The 23,974-nt window shown below is 39.3% G+C and overlaps 2 protein-coding genes across 7 annotated transcripts; both read right to left on the reverse strand.

The window, feature by feature from the left end:
- Positions 1–195: 195 nt before the first annotated feature.
- LOC132188163 (U-box domain-containing protein 24) lies at positions 196–13,956 on the reverse strand. 4 transcript variants are annotated; one of them, XM_059602564.2, is made up of 7 exons: positions 13,872–13,956; positions 13,744–13,790; positions 13,498–13,632; positions 11,264–12,654; positions 10,390–10,690; positions 3,477–3,967; positions 196–1,867 (listed from the first exon to the last, which is right to left on the reverse strand). In XM_059602564.2, the coding sequence occupies exons 4-7, from the start codon at positions 12,491–12,493 to the stop codon at positions 872–874; spliced, it is 3,018 nt and encodes a 1,005-aa protein (XP_059458547.2). In that variant the 5' UTR covers positions 12,494–12,654; positions 13,498–13,632; positions 13,744–13,790; positions 13,872–13,956; the 3' UTR covers positions 196–871. The 4 variants fall into 4 exon arrangements, with proteins under 4 accessions (XP_059458547.2, XP_059458548.2, XP_059458549.2 ...); XM_059602565.2 differs by lacking the exon at positions 13,744–13,790 and having other exon boundaries at positions 13,872–13,947; XM_059602567.2 differs by lacking the exons at positions 13,744–13,790; positions 13,872–13,956 and having other exon boundaries at positions 936–1,061; positions 1,150–1,867; positions 13,498–13,734.
- A 5,648-nt stretch (positions 13,957–19,604) lies between these two features.
- LOC132186652 (Pentatricopeptide repeat (PPR-like) superfamily protein) lies at positions 19,605–22,342 on the reverse strand. 3 transcript variants are annotated; one of them, XM_059600637.2, is made up of 2 exons: positions 20,732–22,342; positions 19,605–20,009 (listed from the first exon to the last, which is right to left on the reverse strand). In XM_059600637.2, the coding sequence occupies exons 1-2, from the start codon at positions 22,272–22,274 to the stop codon at positions 19,987–19,989; spliced, it is 1,566 nt and encodes a 521-aa protein (XP_059456620.1). In that variant the 5' UTR covers positions 22,275–22,342; the 3' UTR covers positions 19,605–19,986. The 3 variants fall into 3 exon arrangements, with proteins under 3 accessions (XP_059456620.1, XP_088373250.1, XP_088373249.1); XM_088517124.1 differs by having other exon boundaries at positions 20,379–22,342; XM_088517123.1 differs by having other exon boundaries at positions 20,108–22,342.
- Between the last annotated feature and the right edge of the window lie 1,632 nt (positions 22,343–23,974).

The following is a 23,974-nucleotide window of genomic DNA, read 5'->3' on the forward strand; positions in this document are numbered from 1 at the left end:
GTTTAATCATCAAAGAAAACAAGGTTATTAATTCCAACACCCCTTTAACTCCAACTAATAGGCTTTTAATGTCCGAACAAGAAAATGTAAGACAAGATATAACAATTCAAGACAAGACCCTATTCTGTATTCTCTTACAGTTCTTCTCATTATAAACAAGAATCAAAGAATCCACATCCCAGAAATGGAAAATAATTCAAATCTAATAAAAAAATGGCCTCATTTTGGCTAACTAATAGAATAGACAAGGCCACTGGTGGCACAGATTAATTTTTCTTCCTCTACCGATAAACCAATCATGTGTCGATATGTAGACATAATGCGGATAGAGTACATCCTAGGGCATTTGATATGCGCCACAGTTAATTTCCCACCTGTCGAAGGCCTACTATGGACAATATATAAGAGAAATGCTATATGCCACATTTTTATTTTACACCTATCTTACAACGTTGATGTGACAATTTCAACCAACTCATAATTTTTCTTTTAACAAAAACCAATCTAAAGATTAGTTGGAACTGTCACCTCAGCATTGTGAGATAATTGTATAATAAAAATGTCGTTTCTAGCATTATTCGGACAATAATAGTACAAATTGGGTTTAGGTCATCTTGGGTGCACGAAGCTAACTCCCAAATAAATGAAGCCAACTCCGCACTTGAGATCACATGCTCAATCTGGTTTGTCTTCTTAGCTGCAATATGGAATGCCCAATTACAGCTGGGAAACGAGGTATGCTCTGCCTCCTCCAGATATGCCAAGGTCCCATGCCTAGCCATGCATGTCTTCCTGCATCTTTTTTTTTATGATTCTTGCAAGATTAAAATATCAAAACCAGTTTCTTGCTCATCTTCAACTCCTTGATCTTTTAGAAATATGAAGACTGATCATGAAGCACATTTAAGTGAGCAAGTATTCTTGCAGCCAGAGCCTTCACATTACCACTTCCCCGCTGTGTTAAGTCAACCAATGGCATCTGAGCTGCGCCTCCATACTTCTGTTTGAACTCCATCAACCGAAAAATCCTCTCTAGAGCATGTAGAGCCTTCTCCTGCAAGCTGGGAGAAGGGGAACCAAGAAATTTTATTATTGGTTGTATGGCATTTGCTTCAGCAAGCACCTTACTACCACTCTGGAGTCTCTCACCTTCAATTAAAGTCAACAGTGCATCTAAAGAAGCCTCGCAAACTCCAGGATCCGGTTCCCCAAGAATTCTCACTAGTGGTCTCACTGCATCAGCCTCCAAAAGGCAAAATGATGATTCAGTGCTACAGATTCCTCCATGAACCGGGCAGACAGTTTCTGGTTGAGCTGAGAAGCACCATAACCCCTTATGCTTTGGTACTGACCTGCTAAGCCCAAGCGAACTCTCTGAAAATCGACAGAGAGAAATTGCTGCACGCTTTTTTGTCAAGGTGGTTCCGAACTCTAGTAACTCTACTAACAAGGGTATAATGCCTGTTCCAGCTGCACTTTTTTGCCATTCCAAGTTATTTGGAGCAGCGAAACGACATAAAACTCCAACAGCATTCTCTATCAACTGATTTTTATGGGGATCTTTCCGCTTGCCATTATGAATGTAACTGAAAATTACTGGAAGTGCACCAGCATCCAGAAGCCACTGAGTGATCTCGGAAGTTTCTGGAAGGTTAGAGATAATGCCCATTGCAGAAGCAATCTCTTCTTCATCGTCAGAAGATTTGATGATCCCGAGTAAAGTCTCAATGCACTTCTGACCTACATGCTCCAGGATGGTGGCTTCATCGCCACCTTCTGCCAGGCAACTAAATAGCTTTACAGCATGTGCTCGTACATCTACGTTATCATGCTCACACAACTGAACCAGTACTTGCACAGCTGAGCACTGTAAATGTAATAAAACCAGTTAATGTAGACATACTGCATCTACAGGACTGACTATATCGAGAATAAGCTAGCATTTGGCAGAAGTATAATTAAGATGAGTTATGGGATCAATAAAAGAGCAGTTTTTAAAAAAAAAAAAAAAAAAAAAATTTTTTTTTTCGATAACGTAGGAGAACTTTACTCAGATTAATTGCATGTCGCAAACGCATATTGTACAACAATCTTCACCGTTAATCAAACTCCTATGGGTAACTGACCCCACCCGCCAGAACCAATTACTAAATAACCCAGGAGCTTTCACTCCTGATGGAATCACCTTCACCATCTTCACAGTATGTTAGTAAGTAGTGGAGACAATAAGTAACCCAGCCTAAGTGATTTCATAAGAAAGGGTAAAAGAAGAACAAGAAAGAAGGTGAGATTATAAAAGGGGGGCAAAAAAAAAAAAAAAGAGAGGGCAGGGGCTTGTTTAAAGTGGTTCTTATTTCACTGGGAAAAATCATCATCTCTTCTAGTTAATTCATAATTCCAAAAAGTAGAACATCTTAACAACCAAGTAGTTCAAACTTTTCAGGAGCCAGAGTCGAGAAAAGTTGCAAACAGTAAATTATTCATTGTACCAATAACAATAAATCATGCATGTCATTGCACTATGGGGGAAGAGAGACTATGGGGTGGCAGCAAAGGAGAGAGAGAGAGAGAGTACACAACGGGTGAAAGCTTCATTCTATATTATGTCACCTAGCAAACCACCTAATCACCTAATTTCACACTCAGCAACCAGTGGAAACTAAGCAAAGCTTAGGCATCAAGCCCATTTCTGACAATTTCCTGCATGCACTTGCAATAGGGATCTGACTTGGCTTGGTTTAACTTATTAAACAGATCATGATACTCTTATGCTTGGTCTCATCATTATTTTATTTCATTTTATAATCCTAAGACGTTCTACAACCATCTCTTTCCCTTCACAGAAAGTCTTAAGTATACATATGTGAGTATAAAAAATGTTAAAGTCCCATATTGGATAGTTATCACAAATGTGAGTGGTTAATAAAACATAATTGGGTCCAAATCTAGGCCTAAAATTTTGGGTTGATTGCTGCCCCTATATATTATAATATGGTTTCACTAGGAGACTTCCCAATATGTCAATCTCCTCAACAAATAATATCAAAGCTAATGGTGGTATGCCGTATAGTGGATGATAATGGTTTCTTTTACAGTTAGAGCAAAGACAATATGCATGCGTGGATGGTGGGTCCCTTTCATAGTTGGAATAGGGAGAAAAGTGCATGGTATGGATAAAGTCCACATAGCTCACACAAGTTATCGTGGAGATTGCCCATAAAATTGATAAAGCTTTTGTTTGAGGGGTGTAACAGTGGTGATGAACTCACACGAGATGAAGATTGTTAAGTGTACACGTGTGAGCATAAAAGATGTTAAAAGGCCAACATTTGATAGTTGTCATAAGTGTGAATGGTTAGTATAACATAATTGAGCCTAAGCCAATAGAAGCTTTTGGGCTGAGTGGTAAACCGGTTCTATTATCATGAAACCTATTCTCATTGAAATAAAAACACGTTTCCAATATAAATGTATACCTGTTTTAATTTGCTCTTGATATTTGTAGCAGAAGGGGATTGACACAAGGCCTGAAAGGTTTGGATAATGCTTTTTTGTACATCAGGCCCTGTCAAGTTGATTAAAGAGAATAGCATGAAAATATCTTCATCAGATTCCAATAACGAAACTGGTATCTGGCTGGATCCCTGAGACACGGTTGATACAGCTAGGTTCTTAATTGTGCCTGCTACATGTTCACGCAGACTACGTGATGACGAGCTCTGATGGAAGAGAACGTCAAGTAACGGGCGTACTGCACCTTCTCTAACAATCTGCAGACCATTTTTCGGTAAACTAGAGAGGTTCTGAAGAGCTCTAAAAGCTACTTTTCTCATCCGAGCATCACCATGTGAGACAAAGTGAAGAAGAGGACCTAGAGCACCTGCTTCAAACAAAGATTCTTTATTGTGGTCAGTCAACTCCATTTCTGCCAAAGTTGTCGCCATAACCATTTTTACATCTTCTGGTCCTGCATAATAAAATGAGCCAAGTTATTGCATAATTATATTTCTTTCTCATGAGCCCAAGCCTTCGAAACAAGTGAAGCAAAGATACAGAAATTCACCCCCATGTACCCATAACTAAAAGTTTTCCAAATACATTTACAAAATTGCTACTTCCAATTTAAGCTTCCACGGAACCTTACTCTATTAGGTTTTTAACAGATTGATGCATAAAATTGCTACTTCCAATTTAAGCTTCCACGGAACCTTACTCTATTAGGTTTTTAACAGATTGATGCATATTAATCATGTCTGCTTTCAAGAGTTCAATATAGTTTAATGCAATAGGCTTCTCTTGAAGTTGGATCACTGCCAAGTAGACTGTACTGATGAAAAATAAAAGTACTCCTGATCTTTTTTTTTTGATAAGTCATAAAATGTTTTATTAAAAAGCGTAAGGGCGCCCCAAGATATACTGGGAGTATATAATAGGATCACCTAACTAGAAGGAGAAAAACGAAGAAGAAAGTCATCATAGCTAATCAATACTGGAAAGACATGTGCCACGGTCCAAAGATACAAAGTATGAAAGCAAGAGGCTAGTATGTCTTCCCAAATCCCTCCAAATCCTCAAAGTACCTATTATTCCTTTCCCTCCATATACACCAAAAAAAGCACGTAAGCACCATTTTTCATACCGTGGCACTCCCCCTCCTCCCCCGATGGCCACCAACAAGCGAGCAAATCCGAGACCCGTTTCGGCATCACCCAAGACAACCCAAACTGACCAAAAAAGGTACTCCACAAAGCATAAGCTACCTCGCAATGAATGAGAAGATGGTCCACCGTCTCCTCAGTCTTCTTGCACATACAACACCTGTTCGTCATATTCACCCGTTGCTTTCTGAGGTTGTCCAGGGTCAAAATTTTGCCCAAAGCCGCCGACCACACAAAAAAACTCACCCTCGGAGGAGCTTGGGTACGCCACACACTCTTCCACGAAAATCCTCCCCCATCAGGACTCGCCAAGGAAGCATAAAGGAGCTTAACCTTGAAACGGCCTCTTTTGGAAGAATTCTACCACAACCTATCTTTACACCCTCGCCTCACTTGAGCAGAATGTAACACCTGAAAAGAAGAGGCCAACACATCCCCCTCCCAATCATAAGCCTCTCAAGAAAAGCTCAAATTCCACTGGTTAGAACCACCCAGCACCTCCAAATGCTCCGCCACTGAAGCGTCTTTAGCACAGACAATGCTGAATAAACCTGGAAAAGCATTCTTGAGAGCCGTATCACCAACCCCAAATCGTGCCAGAAGCGCACCTTAGACCCCTCCCCTACCTCAAATCGGGTAAACCTTTGGAAAGTGTCCCACCTTTTCCTAATGTTCTTCTATAACCCCACCCCCATAGGACCACCCAGCTCCAAAGAACACCACCCTCCCCAAAGACTTCCAAATTTCCCATCCACCATAGCCCTCTACCAAGTATCTCTCTCTATTCCATAGCGCCACAACCACTTCCCTAAAAGGGCACGATTGAAGACCCTAAGGTTCTTGATACCCAATCCTCCCTCCTTAATCGGAGTGCAAACCTTCGACCACTCCACTAGGTGATACTTGAACTCATCGCCTAGACCCCCCCATAAAAAATCCCGCTGCAACTTCTCAATCCTCTTGGCAACACTACCCGGAATAGGGAAAAGAGACAAATAGTACGTAGGCAAGTTGACGAGAGTACTCTTAATAAGCGTGACTCTCCCCCCCTTCGACAGATAAGATCTTTTCCACCCGGCCAACCGACGTTCTATCTTCTCGATAACTCCATCCCAAATATGTTTAGCCTTGCAAGTGGCCCCCAACGGCAAATCAAGGTACTTTACAGGCAATGAAGCAACCCCACACCCAAGAATACCAGCTAACCTGTCCACTTGCACCACATTCCCCATTGGAATTATCTCCGACTTGGCCAATCATGAGAGAATCCATAGAATTATGTCTTCTATTAGAATTGGCTATAGAGTGAAAAAATTTAGTACATTTATCTCATTCCTTCAACCACATCACCCTGGATATCTGCCTCCAACTCACCTCCTCCATAAGCGTGCAATTCTCTAGCTCTCGAACCACTTCTACCATCCTCCTAATCTCCCCCTCCTCCAAAGCCCTACTTTCTTCATTCACGTCCAACAACCGAAGCTCTTCAAGTAGCATCCTCTTATTCCTATTAATGTTACCAAATACCTCTTCTATTAGAATTGGCTATGGAGTGAAAAAATTTCGTACATTTATCTCCTTCCTTCAACCACATCACCCTGGATTTCTGCCTCCAACTCACCTCCTCCATAAGCATGCAATTCTCTAGCTCTCAAACCACTTCCGCCTTCCTCCTAATCTTCCCCTCCTCCAAAGCCCTACTTTCTTCATTCACGTCTAACAACCGAAGCTCTTCAAGTAGCATCCTCTTATTCCTATTAATGTTACCAAATACCTCTTCATTCCAAGTCTTCAAATTTAGCTTCAGGGCCTTGAGCTTGCAAGCAAAAACAAAACTCGGCGAACCATAAAACACATAGGAATCCCACCATTGTTTCACTTGGGCCACAAAACCTTCCGCTTTAAGCCACATATTCTCGAACTTAAACGGCCTCTTCCCTCTTGACACCTCCCCCATCTCAAGGATGATTGGGAAATGATCCGAGCACAGGCGGGAGAGCCTCTTCTGCCTAACCCTTGGAAACCGGGCCTCCAACTCCGGGATATAAGAAATTGATCAATCCTTGACCACAGGGGAGGGTCATTAGAAATTGACCATGTAAACAAACCCCCAGTCAGGGGAAGATCCATCAGCCCTTGATCTGAAATGAAATCTGAGAATTCCATCATGGACGAATCCAAATGAGCTTCACCTGATCTTTCGCTGGGGAAACGAATGACATTAAAATCACCCCCAATACACAACGGCATGTCCCACCAGCTAATAACACCCGCTAACTCCTCCCATAGAAGCCTCCTGTCCCTATTGAGATTCGGACCATAAACCCCAGCAAAAGCCCAAACAGAATGGTCCCCACTGTTTTTGAAAGACACTGCCAGAGTGTAAGACCCCACGCACACATCAACCTTCTCCACCACCCTATTATCCCACATAATTAAAATACCACCCGAAGCCCCACTAAAATCCAAACAACACCAATCCACATGACTACTCCCCCATAAACTACAGACTATATTGCGAGACATCTCCTGAATCTTGGTTTCTTGGAAACGGACAATATCAGCCTTCCAATCCCTGAGCAGATTACTCACCCTCAAACATTTATCCTTCTTGTTCAGCCCTCTCACATTCCAAGAAAGAATATTTAACTTCATAATGTCACCACCTGCCGCCTCCCCTTTCTATTGCCGAGGCTTGAGCTTGCCCCTTTAGTGTCATAGTTCACTAAACACTCCAAATTCCTAATCTCCTTCTTACCTTTAGTGCCACTGCTTGTATTCAAGATCATCTCATTATTCCTTCGCTCCTCCTCCAAAAAAGTCAAAAGCGCTAGCGATTGTAACTTGTGACCTGTATACGAGATCTACACAATCGGATAAATCTCATTAGCACATTGGATGACCCAATCCAAGTAACCCTTCACACCCCCAGCAATAGGCCCATACGAATTTAGAGGAGAAGGCATACTGATCTCACAAGGACCCAGGACTGCATCTCGAGCCTTAACCTCCCTGCCCATCTTCCTAGCAGGTTGGCCAACTATGTCTCTAGTGTCCTGCAAATGCCCAACCCCTCACAAGCCTCCACACCTAACTGATACCCATCACCATGCGACCAAGGCACCAAATCATTGACCTCAATCGGTGAGGATACCAGAACTTCCTCCCCACTGACCTGCGACACATTCTCCGGCGGAAGAAAGGGCTCATCGGGCAAAACACGCATCCCCACACTGCTAGAACCCAATCCCGACACTGCCCCCACTGAATCTGCGGTATGAACCATCGGCGAAGACTTCTCCTTCAAAGACTGGGACGGACCTGCCGATCCTTGGGCCAACATACCCTTCACCGGCGTACTCTGGGGATCACCGGCGTGCTTTGATGACTTCTCCCCGTCAGAATGGTCTCCAAAATGCTCCACGCGATTATCAAAGGCGTCGACAGGACCACTCGGGGCTACCGGCGAACTCGCCCCCAAGACGACCTGCAACACTATCGCCGGCAGGAGTAGAGATACACCGGCCAAAACTCGCGTCCCCACCCCTCCAGAACCCAAAACCGACACTGTCCCCACTGTCTCTGCGATGGGAGCCACCGGCGATGCCTTTTTCTTGAGCGATAGGGACGAACCAGCCTGCGCTAGGGCCAACAGAGTCTTCGCCGGAGTACTCTGAGAATCTCCGGTAGTACCTAACACGACCTCCCTGTTAGAATGGTCTCCAAGAAGCTCCACCCGGTTAACAGAGGCGTCGACCAGACCAATCACGGCTACTGGCGACCTTGACACCAAGGACGTACCTCCTACCGATGACGACGCCCCTGGGTCTCTGGTCTGACCCCCCTTCCGGACCATCGACGACCCGCTCGTGGACACCGTGTCGACAACATTCTTCTTTTTCCCCTTTGAACCTGCCTCCCCTTGGCCATTCTGACCCGCGCCCAAGCCCACACCCTGTTTAGACTTAATCATCGAGACCTTCTTTTTAGACTTGAAAAGTCTCATGGGCCGTGAGCCTACTTTATCGGCCCACCCCTTCCCCACTCGTACACGTTCTAAACTACCCGATGGAACCAAATGAGGGCCACTCGCGGGCCTTGGGTCATTCCCCTCCAACTTCTCCCTATGCCTGACCGAAAGGACCAGATCTCCACTTTCCTCTGCCATCTGCCTTAGCCCACTTTCCTCTGCCCTTAAAAGAGCCATCTCTAGACGATGCAATCCCACGTCAACTTCTTTTTTCAGCCATTCAACCGTCTCCCTGCAGTTACGGAGCTCAAGGCTTACACCGGTATGGGACTAATTCTGACACTCAACCACTCCCCATCCCGTCAGCGCTTGCACAGTACCTCCCTTCATCACAGGCGACCTCTCCCGCGCTTGAAAACCACTCACCGATGCCCTGACTGCTTGCTCTTCTTTCTCCTTACTGTTCTTCCCCTCCGGCTGTCTTCCATCTTCGCTTGGGTACCTCGCCGTCTTCAGAGACCTCGCCGAAATCTGGGTCATCTTCCTCTGTAGCATACCTGATTTCTTCGAACCTAAAACAAGCTTTTCCTTTGCTGATGAGGAGTCCTTCAACCAACTGGGCACTCGCGCCACCAGCTCTGGGTAAGAACCAAAGCACTCCTCCGCCATGTTTCCTGACAGACCTAGGACCTCTGCGTAACTCCTCCTTTCCTTTCCCCTCATAATCCTTCTTTTCTTCCTTGGTACCTCGAAGGGATGATCTTGCTATATGTAACTCCGAAATAAAACGTTTCCAACCTTGCCCGAAACGCCCTTCTGGAATGAGGACCGAACCACTTCTTCGCCTCCCTTCAAATTCCTCCAACGTCAGAAAGTACCCATGCATGTTTGATCATCGTTGCGCAATAAACCGTGGATAACCTGCTCTAGACTGATCCCAGAATACCTCTGAAGTTTCCACTGCCACCAGCACCTCCACGTTTCGATTCAACCACTCTAACTCGTCCTTCTTGATGAAGATGGACCTTTGTTTCCCTTTGCTCCTCTCGAAAATCCTTACACCTGAAGCCCCTGCCTTCACCACCAGTTCAAATTCCTTCGCTTCTACTGACCAAGTTCTCCCTCCCGCCATAATACCACCACCCCTGCCTACAAAGACACCACACGCGCCGCCCACGCTCCCTCACCTCTTGATGAGGATGTTTTACAAAGCCTCTGTTCTGCTTGTAAATTGCCAACTCCTGATTTTATTAGCTAATATACTATAATGATTCCCTTCAGAAGGAACCTTCCTTCTCTTTTTTTCAACTTAAATTTTGAACGCAAGACATAATTGCATATTATGATCAACTATCCAACATAGAGCATAACATGGTCCTTCATCATCCATCTAGTTATGCTCTACTTGGTTTCATCATTTACTGGAAATTATCCTTTCCATTTGGTCCTTTTTTAATTACATATTTATCCATGATAGGGAATTGTATGCGATGCTATTGAAGAAACTCTGTTAAAATGGGTAACTATCGGAGAATGTGCTTGAGATAAAGGAGGACTATATTTAAGTGAAAAGGGTCCAGGGTTTGCAGTTGATCTATTCTAGTATCCAGGCTAGAACTGTTAACTACAGAGTAAATCCTCACTAATTTCAAAACTCAATATGAGGGACCTTCCTATTGCACAACCAAAAACAAAAAATTAAAATTCTTTTACAGGGAAATTCATGACAAACTAAACTGACAAAATGTTTATTGAAAGAACCTGTTGAGAGACGCTGCAGCAAATATTTAAAATAATTTGCCTTTGCCATCTGTATAACATTCTGATCAGAGAATGAGAGATTCTCCAACAGTGCCTGGGCATCTCTGGCAGCTTGACCATCATCACTGCTTGACATAGTCACCAATAGCAATATGCAACCTTGAACACTTCCTATGTCTCTTACTGAATTAGATTTTGATAATTCCAAAAGTAATGCCACAGCTAACTTTCTTTCTGCAGCACGGCGCCCAAGAGATCGAACAATAGATTCAATTGCATTATCAACTTTTACAATTCTTTCCTGCAAATTGCAAAAAACGCTTCTGAGTTTCTTGAGGAAAAAATTTTTACAACAGATATCAGATTTCTAGCTATATGAATCCATATTGCAGAGGTGGTTTTTTTAAAAAGAAAACTATACAGCAGAAGGGGATATCTAGAGTTAAAATGGAGTGAATTGGATTCTCCACTATGAGAGATACCCATTCAAAAACAAAATTGACAGTAATAATTCATCAATAACTTTCTATCAAGTATACAAATTTTCATAAATGAAATACTCTTGGAGACCCAATTTACATACATATAAATCCAATGTAACAAAAATAAGATCCACGCCTATATGAAGATAGAAAGGTAAGAATTATAGCATCTGAGAATCGTATACATCAATATATTCTTAGCATACATGTTCAAATACTTGTATCCAATATCAATCCGATTCTGCAACAAGCCCAAACAAATAGCTGCATGTCATTAATAAACTTTTATAAAGGCCAGTTTCAATGAGAATATAGCTAACTGTTGCAAACTTATTAAAAGACAGGAAAAGATGGAGACAAACTAATATTGTTCAAATTAAATAAAGACACACCTTGGCATCATCACCATCCTTTGCCAAAATGCGGAGGATGACAAGAGCATGATTCCTTACGTCACGATTTTTGGCACCGAGAAGTTGAATAAGAGTAGGTATATAGTTCTCCAATATTACCCATTCCCTGTGCAGGTCTCTTTGTTCACAGAGATCCAGTAGCTGTTCTAGGCTATGAAGTGCATCTTCCTCTTTAGACATAAGTTTTTGTTTGATGGAAGCAATCGCAATCATGGTGTTTCTATCCTTCCATTCTTCAATTGATTGCCGCAGAGTTTTATTAGGCCGTAACACTGATGTGTCTAAAGAGTTCATGGTTAGAGGACACGATTTGTTCCCATCTGAAAACCATTTTTCAATTGCACTTCTCTCAAATGTCTGTCCTGAAGAAGTTTCCACAGGGTCCATCATAACATCACGTGTTATTGGGCAATAAAATGATTGAAGAGGTTCCAATGGTTGACTACCCAAAGATCTCCGCTTGGTGAAATACTTAATTTCTTTCTCCCTAGGAGACGAAGTAGCATCAGCCCTTTCTAGTAATGCAATTATCTGATCCATTTGTATTGCTTCAGCCTCGAACTTCTTCAGCCTCACATTTTCTATCTCATTCTTGAATTCTTCAAATTCCTTTTTCAGTGCAGACCTATCAGTCGAGATCCCAACAGCTCCTGCTATGAGAACCAGCAAATTATTGGCATAGGAACGATCAACATTCCTCTCCTGTATTCCTGACTCAATTTTCTCCAAAATCTCTTCTTCTGCTATGGCTGCCTTAAATTCAGCTCTCTGCATATTGTCACAGAGCTCTCCTATCTCTTCACTAATGGCAGATGAAAGATTCAGAGAGGCCAAAGGAAGGAGACTTAGTGCCCGACTGATCTCTTTCACTGTGTGTTCTAAGTGCTTAACTATTGTCCGACAATTCATTAAGAGATATACCTTATTTCTCTTGCTGCACTCCAAAGTCAGTTCCCTTGCAGCTCTTATTTCTCGGTTGAGAATCTGAATAGCATTGTTTAAGCTCTCAGAATCACTAACATTTTTCCTATTCAACTCTTTCAAGACAGGAACAACTCTTTCCAAGTAAGCTGCAAGTTCCTTAAAACTATCCTTCTTAACAAGGACGTCATTGGCAGAAATTACAATCTCGAGAATGGCCTCTACTGTCTGAGAAACGACTTCTGAACCCGGAATGATAGAGGCACTAGTAAGCACATCCCCTGCCATGATATTGCAGCCAAACAAAACTAGGAAGCAAAATTCTCTTTTCCCATGTGATAAAAACACTGACTAAAGATGACAGAAGCCGGGTCGCAGGAATACAACCTGGACCTTCTGATCCAGAACCACTTTGGTACCCGTAACACTCTTCGCATATTTTCTCATACCTTGAATATCAATTTGAATTAAGTGAGTCAGTTATGAGCTCAATGTTTCCTATACCAGATAAATTATATACACTTATTTAAACATACACCCATGCCTACATTAAGTTGCTGCACATTTAAAGTGGAAAGCAAAAGCACATAAAAATTGAAACCACATGCGTATTGCTCCATTTGATTGCTAAGAAAAATAAATCAAAATTTTGAATCCTGGACTCTACATTATTTTAAAGAATGAAACCTCCCACTTAATGTGTTTCATGATTGCTGGGCTTGATTTAGGCGAGCTTTCTACTTCTAGAAAATCCAAGGAAAAAAAATATATATATTCCATCCGAGTTACTATTTTCTGCTCTATTATTTAGTTCTCGCACCGAAAGGAAGGCAATGTTATTTTCATTTCCAATAAATGGCAAAACCCAAAAGCCAAAATGCTTGTATCGGAACACATTTGAGTATAGCTGTTTGATATCCCACATGCCAAATAATGAAAAATCTACAACTCAATTATAATGAATGATTCTTTCCTACATTTCCAGGAAACCAAACAGACTCAACGGAACCATTCCAGATATCTACTTCCAATTAAACCAAACAAATTCAAGGTGTACAGCAGCATGGACTTCAATAAAGATAGGTAGGTAGTGTAAGTCTATGTGAATTCTAGTCCCAGTTCAACAAAGGGAAGACCAACAAAGCCTCAATTTTCAACGTTCTTCTGTAATTTGAAGCTAAAAATGAAATTCAAAAGGAACCCATCAAACAACTTGTAGGAGCCAACAACGTACGACTTATAGTCAACAAAGTCTTCACTGATATCAGAAGATAAAAGAGAAAGAGACAGACCTGAGAAGGAGTTAAAGCCCATGAAAATACACAAAAGCAACGATCTTTCGCTCAATATCCGGGAAAATGAGCTGAGAATTTTCTGGGAAAATAGTGATCGTGTCTCTGGAAGTGACTTGCAAATTGCAATCCTACCTGAGAGAGAGAATGCCCCTAAAAAAATAGAAAGAATAAATTGAAAAGTATTACGCTCTATCTTTCTCTCTTCCCATCTATTAAGATTAGTCTTTCTTTGAAAAGTTCTACCTCAAGTCTTTGGTGGCCTGTTTTTGTTTCTAAGTCCTTTCTTTGACCTTGGAAGTTGGAGGTCACAATTCAGTATCCAGCAAATAAACATAAATACACAAATAAATAATTGAATATCAAATCCAAACCTTGTGGAAGTAGAAAACAAAATATGCAAGGCCTCCTTTTCCAAGGAAAAAATTAAAAGCAAAATAGACATAAATGTTATTTTCTTTGCCTCTTACTAGGCTACTAGCCATGCATTTTATTTTTCCTGAGCTCTCATAGTCATGTATTATCCATAAGTAGTTATACAGCTCTCTTTTTTTTTTTTTTTGTGTCGTGACTTTTCAAAATATATTTCAGACTTGAATTCTTACGATTGAGAATTTTTGTTTATTATTTTTCTTTTTTCTTTTTTTTAGGGTTGTGGGTGGCTCTCGAGCTTGAGTGGGGGAGCCCTACCCGAGCATGGATCCACTCGGGCGGGAGCTCTCTCTCTTTCTTAGGCTTTGTTTGGCAAAGTGTTTTTTTTCACAATTTTTCAAAAAAATCAACATCAAAACATTCTAACTTTTTTAATTTTTTATATCACATCATTCTTTTTTTATTATTATTCAAATAAAAAAATCACTACAAAATAAAACTTTTTCACTTTTCTATACTACTTTTTTCACTTTTTTATACCAAACATTCTTACATTTTTTTTTTTTTTTCACATCAATCTATATCAACTACAGTATCTAAGAAAAAAAACTTTGCCAAACAAAGCCTTAGCCTCCTACAATTTTTTTTGCACCTTTCTTTGAGCAAGAGATTGTAGGGGATCAAAATCCATAGGATCATTTCCATTTCAAGTTAAATAGAGAGGAAGCATTTCAAAAGTTTCAATTTTGTTCTGTTGTATTTAATCGTGTGCATGGTACTATGTCAATTAAAAAAAATTAAATGACATAACAACATATTTACCATGTTGCAACATATAAACTATTAGATCTTTTACTGTCCATATTTTGTTTTATTGCATTTAATTGTGTTCATGATGCTAGATTAATTAAAATTTTTAAATATGTGATAACATATTCACCATATGGTATATATATATATATACATATGAATATTATATCCAAATTTAGGACATAAAATTTCTTTCAAATTGAATTGGAAAAATTTTCTTCCATCTAGTTTATAAATTTGTTATATATCCTTTAGCATTTCTTATTATGTAGGTGTTTCTTACATGTCTAGAACACAACTAAGTAACAATTTTATTGACCGAATTAAATGAAATTATTCAATCTATTTTGAAGAAAAGTTAAGATCACAAAGCTCTATGCAATGTGACATCATCATTTGTTTATGCTTCGTCGCTTTTGTTTCCATTCTGAGTAGTGTAAATTAGGAGTACTAATGATATAACGAAGATTAAAGTCTTCTTATAATTTTTTAGAATGTGATGTGTTTTTTAAAATCACAATTTAATTTGATATAATCATCATTAAATTTCGATCTATTGGTAATTTTAAAGTCGCATTACATTTGAGAGGACTCTACTCCACCTACCCATGTATAAATATGTGATGTTACATCTTTAACTAGATTCTACAAGTCAAAAGAAAAGAAAAAAGATAACAGGTCCTAAGACGTGGAAGAGAAGTCGAAAACGTTGAAGAGTAAAAAATCCACTCAAAATCATTAAAAGATTTGGGGAGGATGGATGATGGATAATTGTATTTATTCAATCCCGTAAAACATCCTCCACGCATTAAAATAAAAATAATCAATTGTAAAGAGTGGGTAGTGCTTAATTAACAAATTGTTTAATAAATCAGTATTAACATGAAGGAAGGTGCCGGCCAGCAATGCAGCTTGGCATAGAATTGACTTATCCTACACCTCCCAATACAACTCAAGGTTGTGCAAAGCCAACAGCGACGGCCATAAAGGAAATCCAAATGAAATTAAAATCCCAATATCTCTACCTTTCACGCTCATTTCATATTGTATTCCGCTCTCTTTAAAGCGTTTTGTCCAACCGGATAACAATATTTGAAGAAGACATCTCAATAGTGTAACGGTTTATTGACGGTTCGCCTTCAAAATAAGAAAAAGCTCTTGATCTCCATGAGTATTGATATGGAGTATATTCTTTTTTGTAACGTGATTTAAAGGGTTATAATTAGTGGTCCGAATAAAGTATATTCTTTTTTGAAAATGACTGGAATTGGTCGTTTTCTATTTGTCCCTTAAAGTTAAGGCCGATGTGAAGCAAAGGTATCCTAAAATTAACATTTGGAGCAACAACTTTATTCCCAGATGCTGCAATGCATCAACAAATGTCTGCATAATCCATATATAGGCTTTTAGTAATGATGAGATTTGCAGTACATGAATAGTCCTTATCTTTTTTTTATAAACAACTATTTTCATCCAAAAAAAAAATCAATTGGGAACACACCCTTATTGGCTATACCCCCCACTAGCCAAAGTGCCTTCATCCACACGCAAAAAATAAAAATAAATAAATAAATAAATAATCAATTGGGAACACACCCTTATGGCTATACCCCACTAGCCAAAGTGCCTGCAGATTCCCATGACTATAAATTTAAACATGAATCAAGCATATACTAATCCTGCTTTTGGAAAAAAGTAGTCCTCCAGATGCCAATACCATAAGCATTACAATGCATAAAGCTTCAAAAGCACTGGCCAAATAAATTATTGCCACTAAAAAATACTTCTATGATTGCAAAACCACACCATAATTCCTTCTATTTTTTTTTTTATCACCAAACTTATTTTCTTATTGGCTCAGTTCACAACTAACAATTTGGAATTGTTGTTTAAGATGAATAATAGAAATTTTTAATCATGAAAATAGAGGAAATAGATATCACCGACATATGATTTGTCTGAAGCACAGATATCTCGCTCTCTTTAAGGCATTTTATGCGTGCGAGAAAATATTTCAAAAATACATTACAACCCCAAAGACACAACAGCCAAACCATATACATTGTATGCTCTATTGGTCTATATACTATACAAGCTCTACCAAAGAAACACATTTCTTTCCATTGTATTTACATACATTACTTGAATAATTACAAAGTACCCTTATATAGACATAGATGCTTGTAAGTCAAAATTAGAGTTAAATATCAATAAATGAAAAATAAATAAATAAATAAACCACAATATAATGGAGAGTTAAATTACAGAATAAAAAAGGTAATTAGTGGGGGTATAAATAATTAGTAAAAACTAATCAACTTAATGGGTTATAATTATTTTCATAATAAATTTTATAACAAATATATTTACGAACATACACCAGTAATGAAATGGTCAATTGCATGATGCAAAATTTCGGGTGGCCATAATTGGGTTCAAATTTATGAAGCCAACTCAGAATTAGTCAAGCTAGGTGCACGAGTGTTGGGGTTGTCTTTGAATATTAGGCATTCAACTCTCAATTCTCTCAAGCAATGTCACGTCGGATCCGGATCCGGATTCCCTCCTATTAGTTGGATAATTGAAGATTCTCTAATTATGAATTTGGGTTGTTCAATTTCATCAAACGCTCTACAGAATGCCATGTGTCCTACTATAAATTAAATACTAAAATATTATTTAAATTTTAAACCAATCTAGGGTGGCTTAGGCTCAACTAGGATGGCCGGCCACCCCCTATGGGATGACTGGCTACCCCATGTTTTTTATTCTTTTATTTTAGTTTTTTATTATTTTTATTTTTAAAATTTAAATAATATTTTATTATTTAATTTTCAATGAAACACATGGTATTATGTAGAGCATCGGCTGAAATTAAACTATCTAAATTCATAATTGAAGAATCTCCGATTATCCCACCCGGAGGAGATCGGAATCCATGTAACATCTTGTAAATCTCGGTGGCCATAAAAGCTGTAGATTTTGTTTTGTCACTCCAACTGTCTTGTCCCCCCACCAACTTGGAGCAACCACATTCAATAGGTTAACGAATTTCAACAGTACACACACAAAAAGGCGCAAGCAAATAGTTCCTATCAAAGGGCCACCAACTTGGAGCAACCGCATTCAATAGGTTAATGAATTTCAATAGTATACACACAAAAAGGCACAAGCAAAGTCTCTAAGAAGTAGTTCAATCGACTGAAACTACACTTAATAAAGTGGAGGTCACTAGTTCAAATTCTCATTTCCCCTTTTGTGCGGACATGTCAAAAAAAAAAAGGCACAAGCAAATAGTTCCTATTAGGGGTGGGCAGATTAACCGTTACCATTTAACCGGCCGTCTGCCGGCTTCAACCGAACCGATATTAACCGTAACCGTTTAACCAATATTCTTATCAGTTAAAAATTTTGTACCGAAATTCTTATCGGTTCGGTTCGGTCCAGTTAACTATTTGTTATCGGTTAACCGTTTTAATCGATAAGAACCGGTATGGGGGAAGGCTAATAACAAAACTAGTCTAGTTCAGTTGGTAGGGAACTAGAGCACAAAGCTCAAATCCTTGTGGTCGTGGGTTCAAGCCCCTATAGACTCTTTCTTCCTCTGTTTTTCTTTCTTTTCCTTCTCACCATTTCTTTTCCCAATTCCCATGCCACATATTTCTTTTCTTTTTTTTTTTTTTTTTTTTCTCTTCCTCCCACACAGCAGACTCTTTCTTCCTCATTGTTTTTCTTTATTTTCCTTCTCTTCCCAATTCCCACGCCACATATTTCTTTTCTTTTCTTTTTTTCTCCTCCTCCCATGCAGCAAACTCTTCTTCCTCATTGTTTTTCTTTCTTTTCCTTCTCACCATTGCAAGAGAATGGGTTTCTTCCCTTTTTATTTATTTATTTATTTTTTCTTTTTCTAGCTCTAGCAACATCCGCCCCCATCTGCTCTCGCATATGTCTCTTTTAGCATCAAAGATTCAATTCAGGTAAGAGTTCTTACCTTTTGATGCTTGGGGGTTAGAGAAGTAGAGAACACTAAAGAATGTGCGATTTATAATCGGTTAACCGATTTAACCGAACCGTTTAACCGTGTACCGTTATAACCGATAATTTCGGTTAAAATTCTTATCGGTTCGGTATCGGTTAAGAAACCGTTTAACTGAAAATTATCGGTTAATAACCGATAAGAGCCAAAATCAGACCGTTTTGACCGATACCTACCCCTAGTTCCTATCAAAGGGCTAAGATGACTGTTTGTATTCATGTGTCGAGACATAAATATAATATTATATATTAATTACATTTTCAACTTTAACCTATTAATTTTGTGTTGAGATTTTTGGCCGTGTTTGTTAACCCCCTTCACTTCCCTGTAATTGTTAATGATTTATGTGGGAAAAAAAATGAGAATAATGTTTGGCATAAAAAGTGAAAAAAATAGTATTGAAAAGTAAAAAAGTTTTATATTGTAGTAATTTTTTTATTTGAATAGTAATAAAAAGTAAATGATGTAATATAAAAAGTGAAAAAAATAATAATGTTTTGATGTTAATTTATTTTGAAAAAAAAATAAGTGAATAGTATTAAAGGGAGGGGAAGGGAAAGTGATTAACAAACATCCCCTTTTGTATTGAGTTTGTGGGTTTATGTAAAAAATTACAAGTCCAACTTATCATATGTCAAGTTTGAATTGTGTCGATACATGAGTTTGAGACTCTACATGTCAACCCCTAACCCAACCGGGCCAACCCATCAGACCTCTCAATTCTAACCCTACTAATTTTGTGGAATTACTTCCATTGTCATAGTTTTTTTATCTTGTTCACAATTTCATTGGAAAAAAAAAAAAATTATCGTTTTCCTATATAGTTTCACTTGGACGAGAACTAACCAAATTAAACAAAATGAATATGATTCAGAATTGTTAATTAACATACAATGTACAAATGGTGACTTTGCTATCCCAAAGTAAATTAGCTGATTGGAAAATAAACCTCCCTAACTTATGATGTGTCCCTATATATCTGATGCCTGTAAAACCATGTTGCACTGTAGAGTGCAGAGAGCTGTTGATTTACTTAGTTCTGGAGAATTATTATGAATTGGGTAGGCACCAATGCTGCAGTGGCAAGTTAACAATCTTCTCAGGGAGGCTAAGGTATTGAGAGCCGAGTTCTACTTCTTCAATTCCTGGGGACTCTAGCATGCACACCAAGAGACTGATATCCTGGCCATCACCAGAACTGAAACATTCTGAAAGTTCATAATAAGACCAGCTTCTTCCTAGACCTGCTCAGATGCGTTTGGCCCAACAGCTCAGCTCCCATCAAACCATGTTCCTACAAAGTCACGAAACGAGCTAGCAATTTTTAACACGATTCGTAAACTTAACAAAAACTAAACACAAATTTAGTGGATTAAGATTGAGAGTTCTGACCTCTTTAATTAGATGGGTCAAGTTAGAGTTGACTTATATAATCTTATATTCATGCCTTGACACTATCCGAACCCGACACCCAACATTTAGGACTGTCAATTTTTTGCACGACCCATGAACTCAACAAAAAATTAGCAAGTTAAAGTTGAGGGGCTTGACCTGTTTAATTAAATGGATCAGGTTAGAGTTGACTTATATAGTCTTATATACATGCCCCAACGTGATCTAAATCCAATATGTGAATGGATGAGAACCCTTGCTTGCTATTCACTTCTCTGATAATAGATATGCACACCAAGATAGTGAATCGAACAAGGGCAACTCAAACACACTGGCCACCAAGCACAGCTCATTCTGCATTAAGCGGAACACATAACACAGCAAACTTGTTCAGGGACGTCTCTGTAAAGAAGCAAAGACACCAGAGATGCTTCAGAGTGTCTGGGGAGAGAAGGGAATAGGGTTGGATCATGGATGTGAGATTTTGTTAACTCCTGCATTATCTCAAATTGATCCACCCCTAACCCCATCTCTGTGAATGTGACCATATATATTCAGTATAGTTTTAAGAAGCACTCTCCATTAATATTCTGTTGAGATCACATGTCCCACTATCAAGATTACCAATCATATCGGTAAAGAAAAGGCCCCAAGAATCACTATCAACTCCTCCACTTGACATGGCCAATGAAAGAACCTTTACAACTTCTTCTTCCTGTCCTGAGTCATAAAGACCATCAATCAATATAGAGTAAGTCGAATTGTTCGGCAAACATCCTTTTTCCAACATCTCCTCCAGGATTCTAATCCCCTCCTTCGCATTGCCAACCTTACGAAACCCCTTAATCAACATGTTATAAGTAAAAGCATTAGGAGCACATCCCTTTTCCAGCATGTCATCCCACAACCTCCCCGCCTCATACAACTCCCCCCTCTCGCACATTCCCGCTATAAGTGTATTATACGTCAAAACACTTGGAATGGAACCCTTCTCAAACTCATCGAATAGCTTCCTGGCTTCCCATATGTCCCCCTTCTTACAAAGCCAATATATAAGGGAACTCAATATTACATTATCCGGCATAACATTCTTCTTCAATAGTTTCTTCCACAACAAACACGCATCCTCAACCTTCCCTTCTTCGCACAGCACATCGATCACCTTACAACAAAGTGTCGAGTTCGGTATATACTTCTTGTCAAGCATATCATCAAGCAGGTTACGTGCTTCCCCTGACTTCTTCTCTTTACAGTAAGCGTCAATCATGACACCATAAGCAACCTCATTCGGCTCAACCCCATTCTCCTCCATATCATCCATCACCTTGATTGCATCAACCAACCTCCCTAGCTTACAAAAGCCATCCATCAAAACTGTATACGCAGTTGCATCGGGCATCCATCCTTTATCCAAAACCTCACCAAAAACCTTCCTCGCACTAACCATATCTCCCCGCGCAACATACCCACCTAAAATCGTAGTGTAAGTAACCAAATTAGGTATCATTCCCATTGCAGGCATTTCATCGAGCACCTCGACTGCACCTTCCACGTCATTCTTCTTGCACATGGCTTTGATCAAAATATTACAAGTGAACACATTGGGCACTACCCCAAATCTCGATTTACTGTTCTTGAACAATACATGCACCAAAGTATACCGCCTGGTCTGAACCAAAGCGTTTAACAAAGTGTTCAACGACCTCACCGAGCGTTGAACACCGAAGTCTTCGATGCGTAGGAAGGTTTTTAACGCCGAATCAGGTCGACCCGAGAGGCCATAACTTCGAATTACGTCGATGAAAAGGTTTTCGCCGCATTTGATCTCAGAACGACTAAGCTCTGAGATCAAGGACTCGACGGATTCGAACTCACGGGCGCGGCAGAGGCGTTGGATGATGGCGTGGTAAGTGTCGTAATTGTGGGAAAAACCGGGGTGGAATTGGCCAGCGTATTGGAATATTTGGAGGGCAAGGTCGAGATTTTGCTGGCGAGTGACCATGGAGGCGAGGCGCTTGGGGTAGAGCCGCTGGGGCCAGGGCTTGATCGGAGGCGTGACGGTGTAAGATTGGGGGAGTGTCTGGTTGGGACCGACGGTTGAGAACGGCCGGAAACGGGCGGTGGCGATCATGAGGTATCGGTGGTAAGACTGGCCCCGACGTAACATGGTCGAGAGGCTATCTTTTACTTTGGGCGAAGAACTGTAGGTTGGTTGAACTTGTATTTCAGCGTCCAGAGAAGACAAGCGCAAAATCAAATTGGAAAGCGACATGCCGTTCGGTCCGACCAATACATGGTATGCACCATTAGATTATTTTTTATTTTTTATTTAATTAATATTAATGTGAAGGTTGATTAATTAACATTTAACAATATCATATTAGTAAGTGGGATGGAAATATACTATATAGCATTATTATATATACAAATATATCAAGAGAAATAGAGAGGAGTGTGTTTTGTTGATATAAATTGATGGGAGTGGCTCTCTTCATTAAAATATCATCGAAGATTTCTTCTTATTTTTCCTTAAAAAAATTCTCATTTTTTCACATTTTATTTTTTTCTCATAAAAAATTCAAAACTCATTTTTAGTTTATATCACATCAATCAATTTATCCTTATTTTTCATTTTAAAACTTTTTGACAAACACACCCAAGAGAACTGAGGTACGATGCTATTGCATATGATGCAATCCTTTTTACTTGGATCTTTCATTTTATATGAATAACCAAATTGTGGCAATAAATAAAATTAAAAAAAAAAATGATAGTTTAGTAATTGTTAGAGTTGCTTAATCACATTTTGTGGTCAAAATCAGTAGTTCAGCCATCTTGAACTAGCGATTAAGGTGGCTGAACCAGCTCTAAGGCGAAAGTATTGCGCCTAATCTTAAGCTGAGTTTAAAAAGCTACTCCTAATAAGTCTTGTGATTTTTGAATGTGTTTTAAGTCTAGTCTAAAATCAAAGCAAATTGGAGGCATTTGAACGGGGTTGCTCCCTACTATTTGAAGTCATCTAGACCAATAAATTGGTCTTCCAACTTCTTATATAATTTTTTATATATATATAATTGTTGTCCCCTTAGCCTTAGGCCCTTAGGCCTACCAAATACAGTGCTGCCCAATAATTCGGGTAAAATGAACAGAAAAAAAGGGAGAAGAAATAATGGTAAGCCATAATAAGCTTTGGTTGGTGATTTTATATATTCCTCTTAAGATGCGGGCCAGTATCATGATTCCCAGGAATGTCATTCCACCAAATTTTTTTGTCGGTGAAGAGATTATAGTTGTTAAGCATTGATTGCTCTCGTGGGGCCGGATTCTCAGTCAATTCAAAATCCATCCATCATCTTAATCATCAAATGAGAGATTTGATCTCAGTCATTGGATTGTGGTAACTGGTAAGCAGCTTTATGCATAGGATTAAAGCCAACTAAAAAAAACAAAACAAAACAAAAGATTACATACCTAACCAATCTCTCTCATTTTTCAAAAGTTTTTTTTTTTTTTTTTTTTCTTTCCTTTTCAAAAATGATTCAATGAGCTGTTCCATGTTGGAGGGACCTACCGACCTACCTATCTTGCTTTTGAACAAAAAAAAAAAAAAAAAAATGCAAAGGGTGATAAATATAGTTGAGTGTTTATCACGTGGAGAAGTAATGAGAAGATTTTCATGTGATTAAAATTGTTAGATGCAATGGCCCTCCATCCCAATAATCAAGAGAAGCAGCCCTTGGAAGTATTGTTTCTATTTCTAATTTAAGAGATACCTCTTATGGGAACATATCATTAATTGAAGATAATTGCATGGTTGAAGTTGCACACTTTATAGTTTGATCACTCCCAACACAAGCCTTCAAAAAC

Source organism: Corylus avellana, chromosome 6 (assembly GCF_965113065.1).
Source record: "Corylus avellana chromosome 6, dhCorAvel1.hap1.2, whole genome shotgun sequence".
Lineage (NCBI taxonomy): Eukaryota > Viridiplantae > Streptophyta > Magnoliopsida > Fagales > Betulaceae > Corylus > Corylus avellana.

Excerpts from the sequence above, each read along its gene's own strand:
- LOC132188163 (XM_059602564.2), bottom strand. The coding sequence starts at position 12,493 with ATGGCAGGGGATGTGCTTACTAGTGCCTCTATCATTCCGGGTTCAGAA. Across the intron at positions 3,968-10,389 it reads GCTGCAGCGTCTCTCAACAG|GACCAGAAGATGTAAAAATG; the intron begins GTTCTTTCAATA and ends TTTATTATGCAG. Across the intron at positions 1,868-3,476 it reads TCAAGAGCAAATTAAAACAG|TGCTCAGCTGTGCAAGTACT; the intron begins GTATACATTTAT and ends TTACATTTACAG.
- LOC132186652 (XM_088517124.1), bottom strand. The coding sequence starts at position 22,274 with ATGTTACGTCGGGGCCAGTCTTACCACCGATACCTCATGATCGCCACC.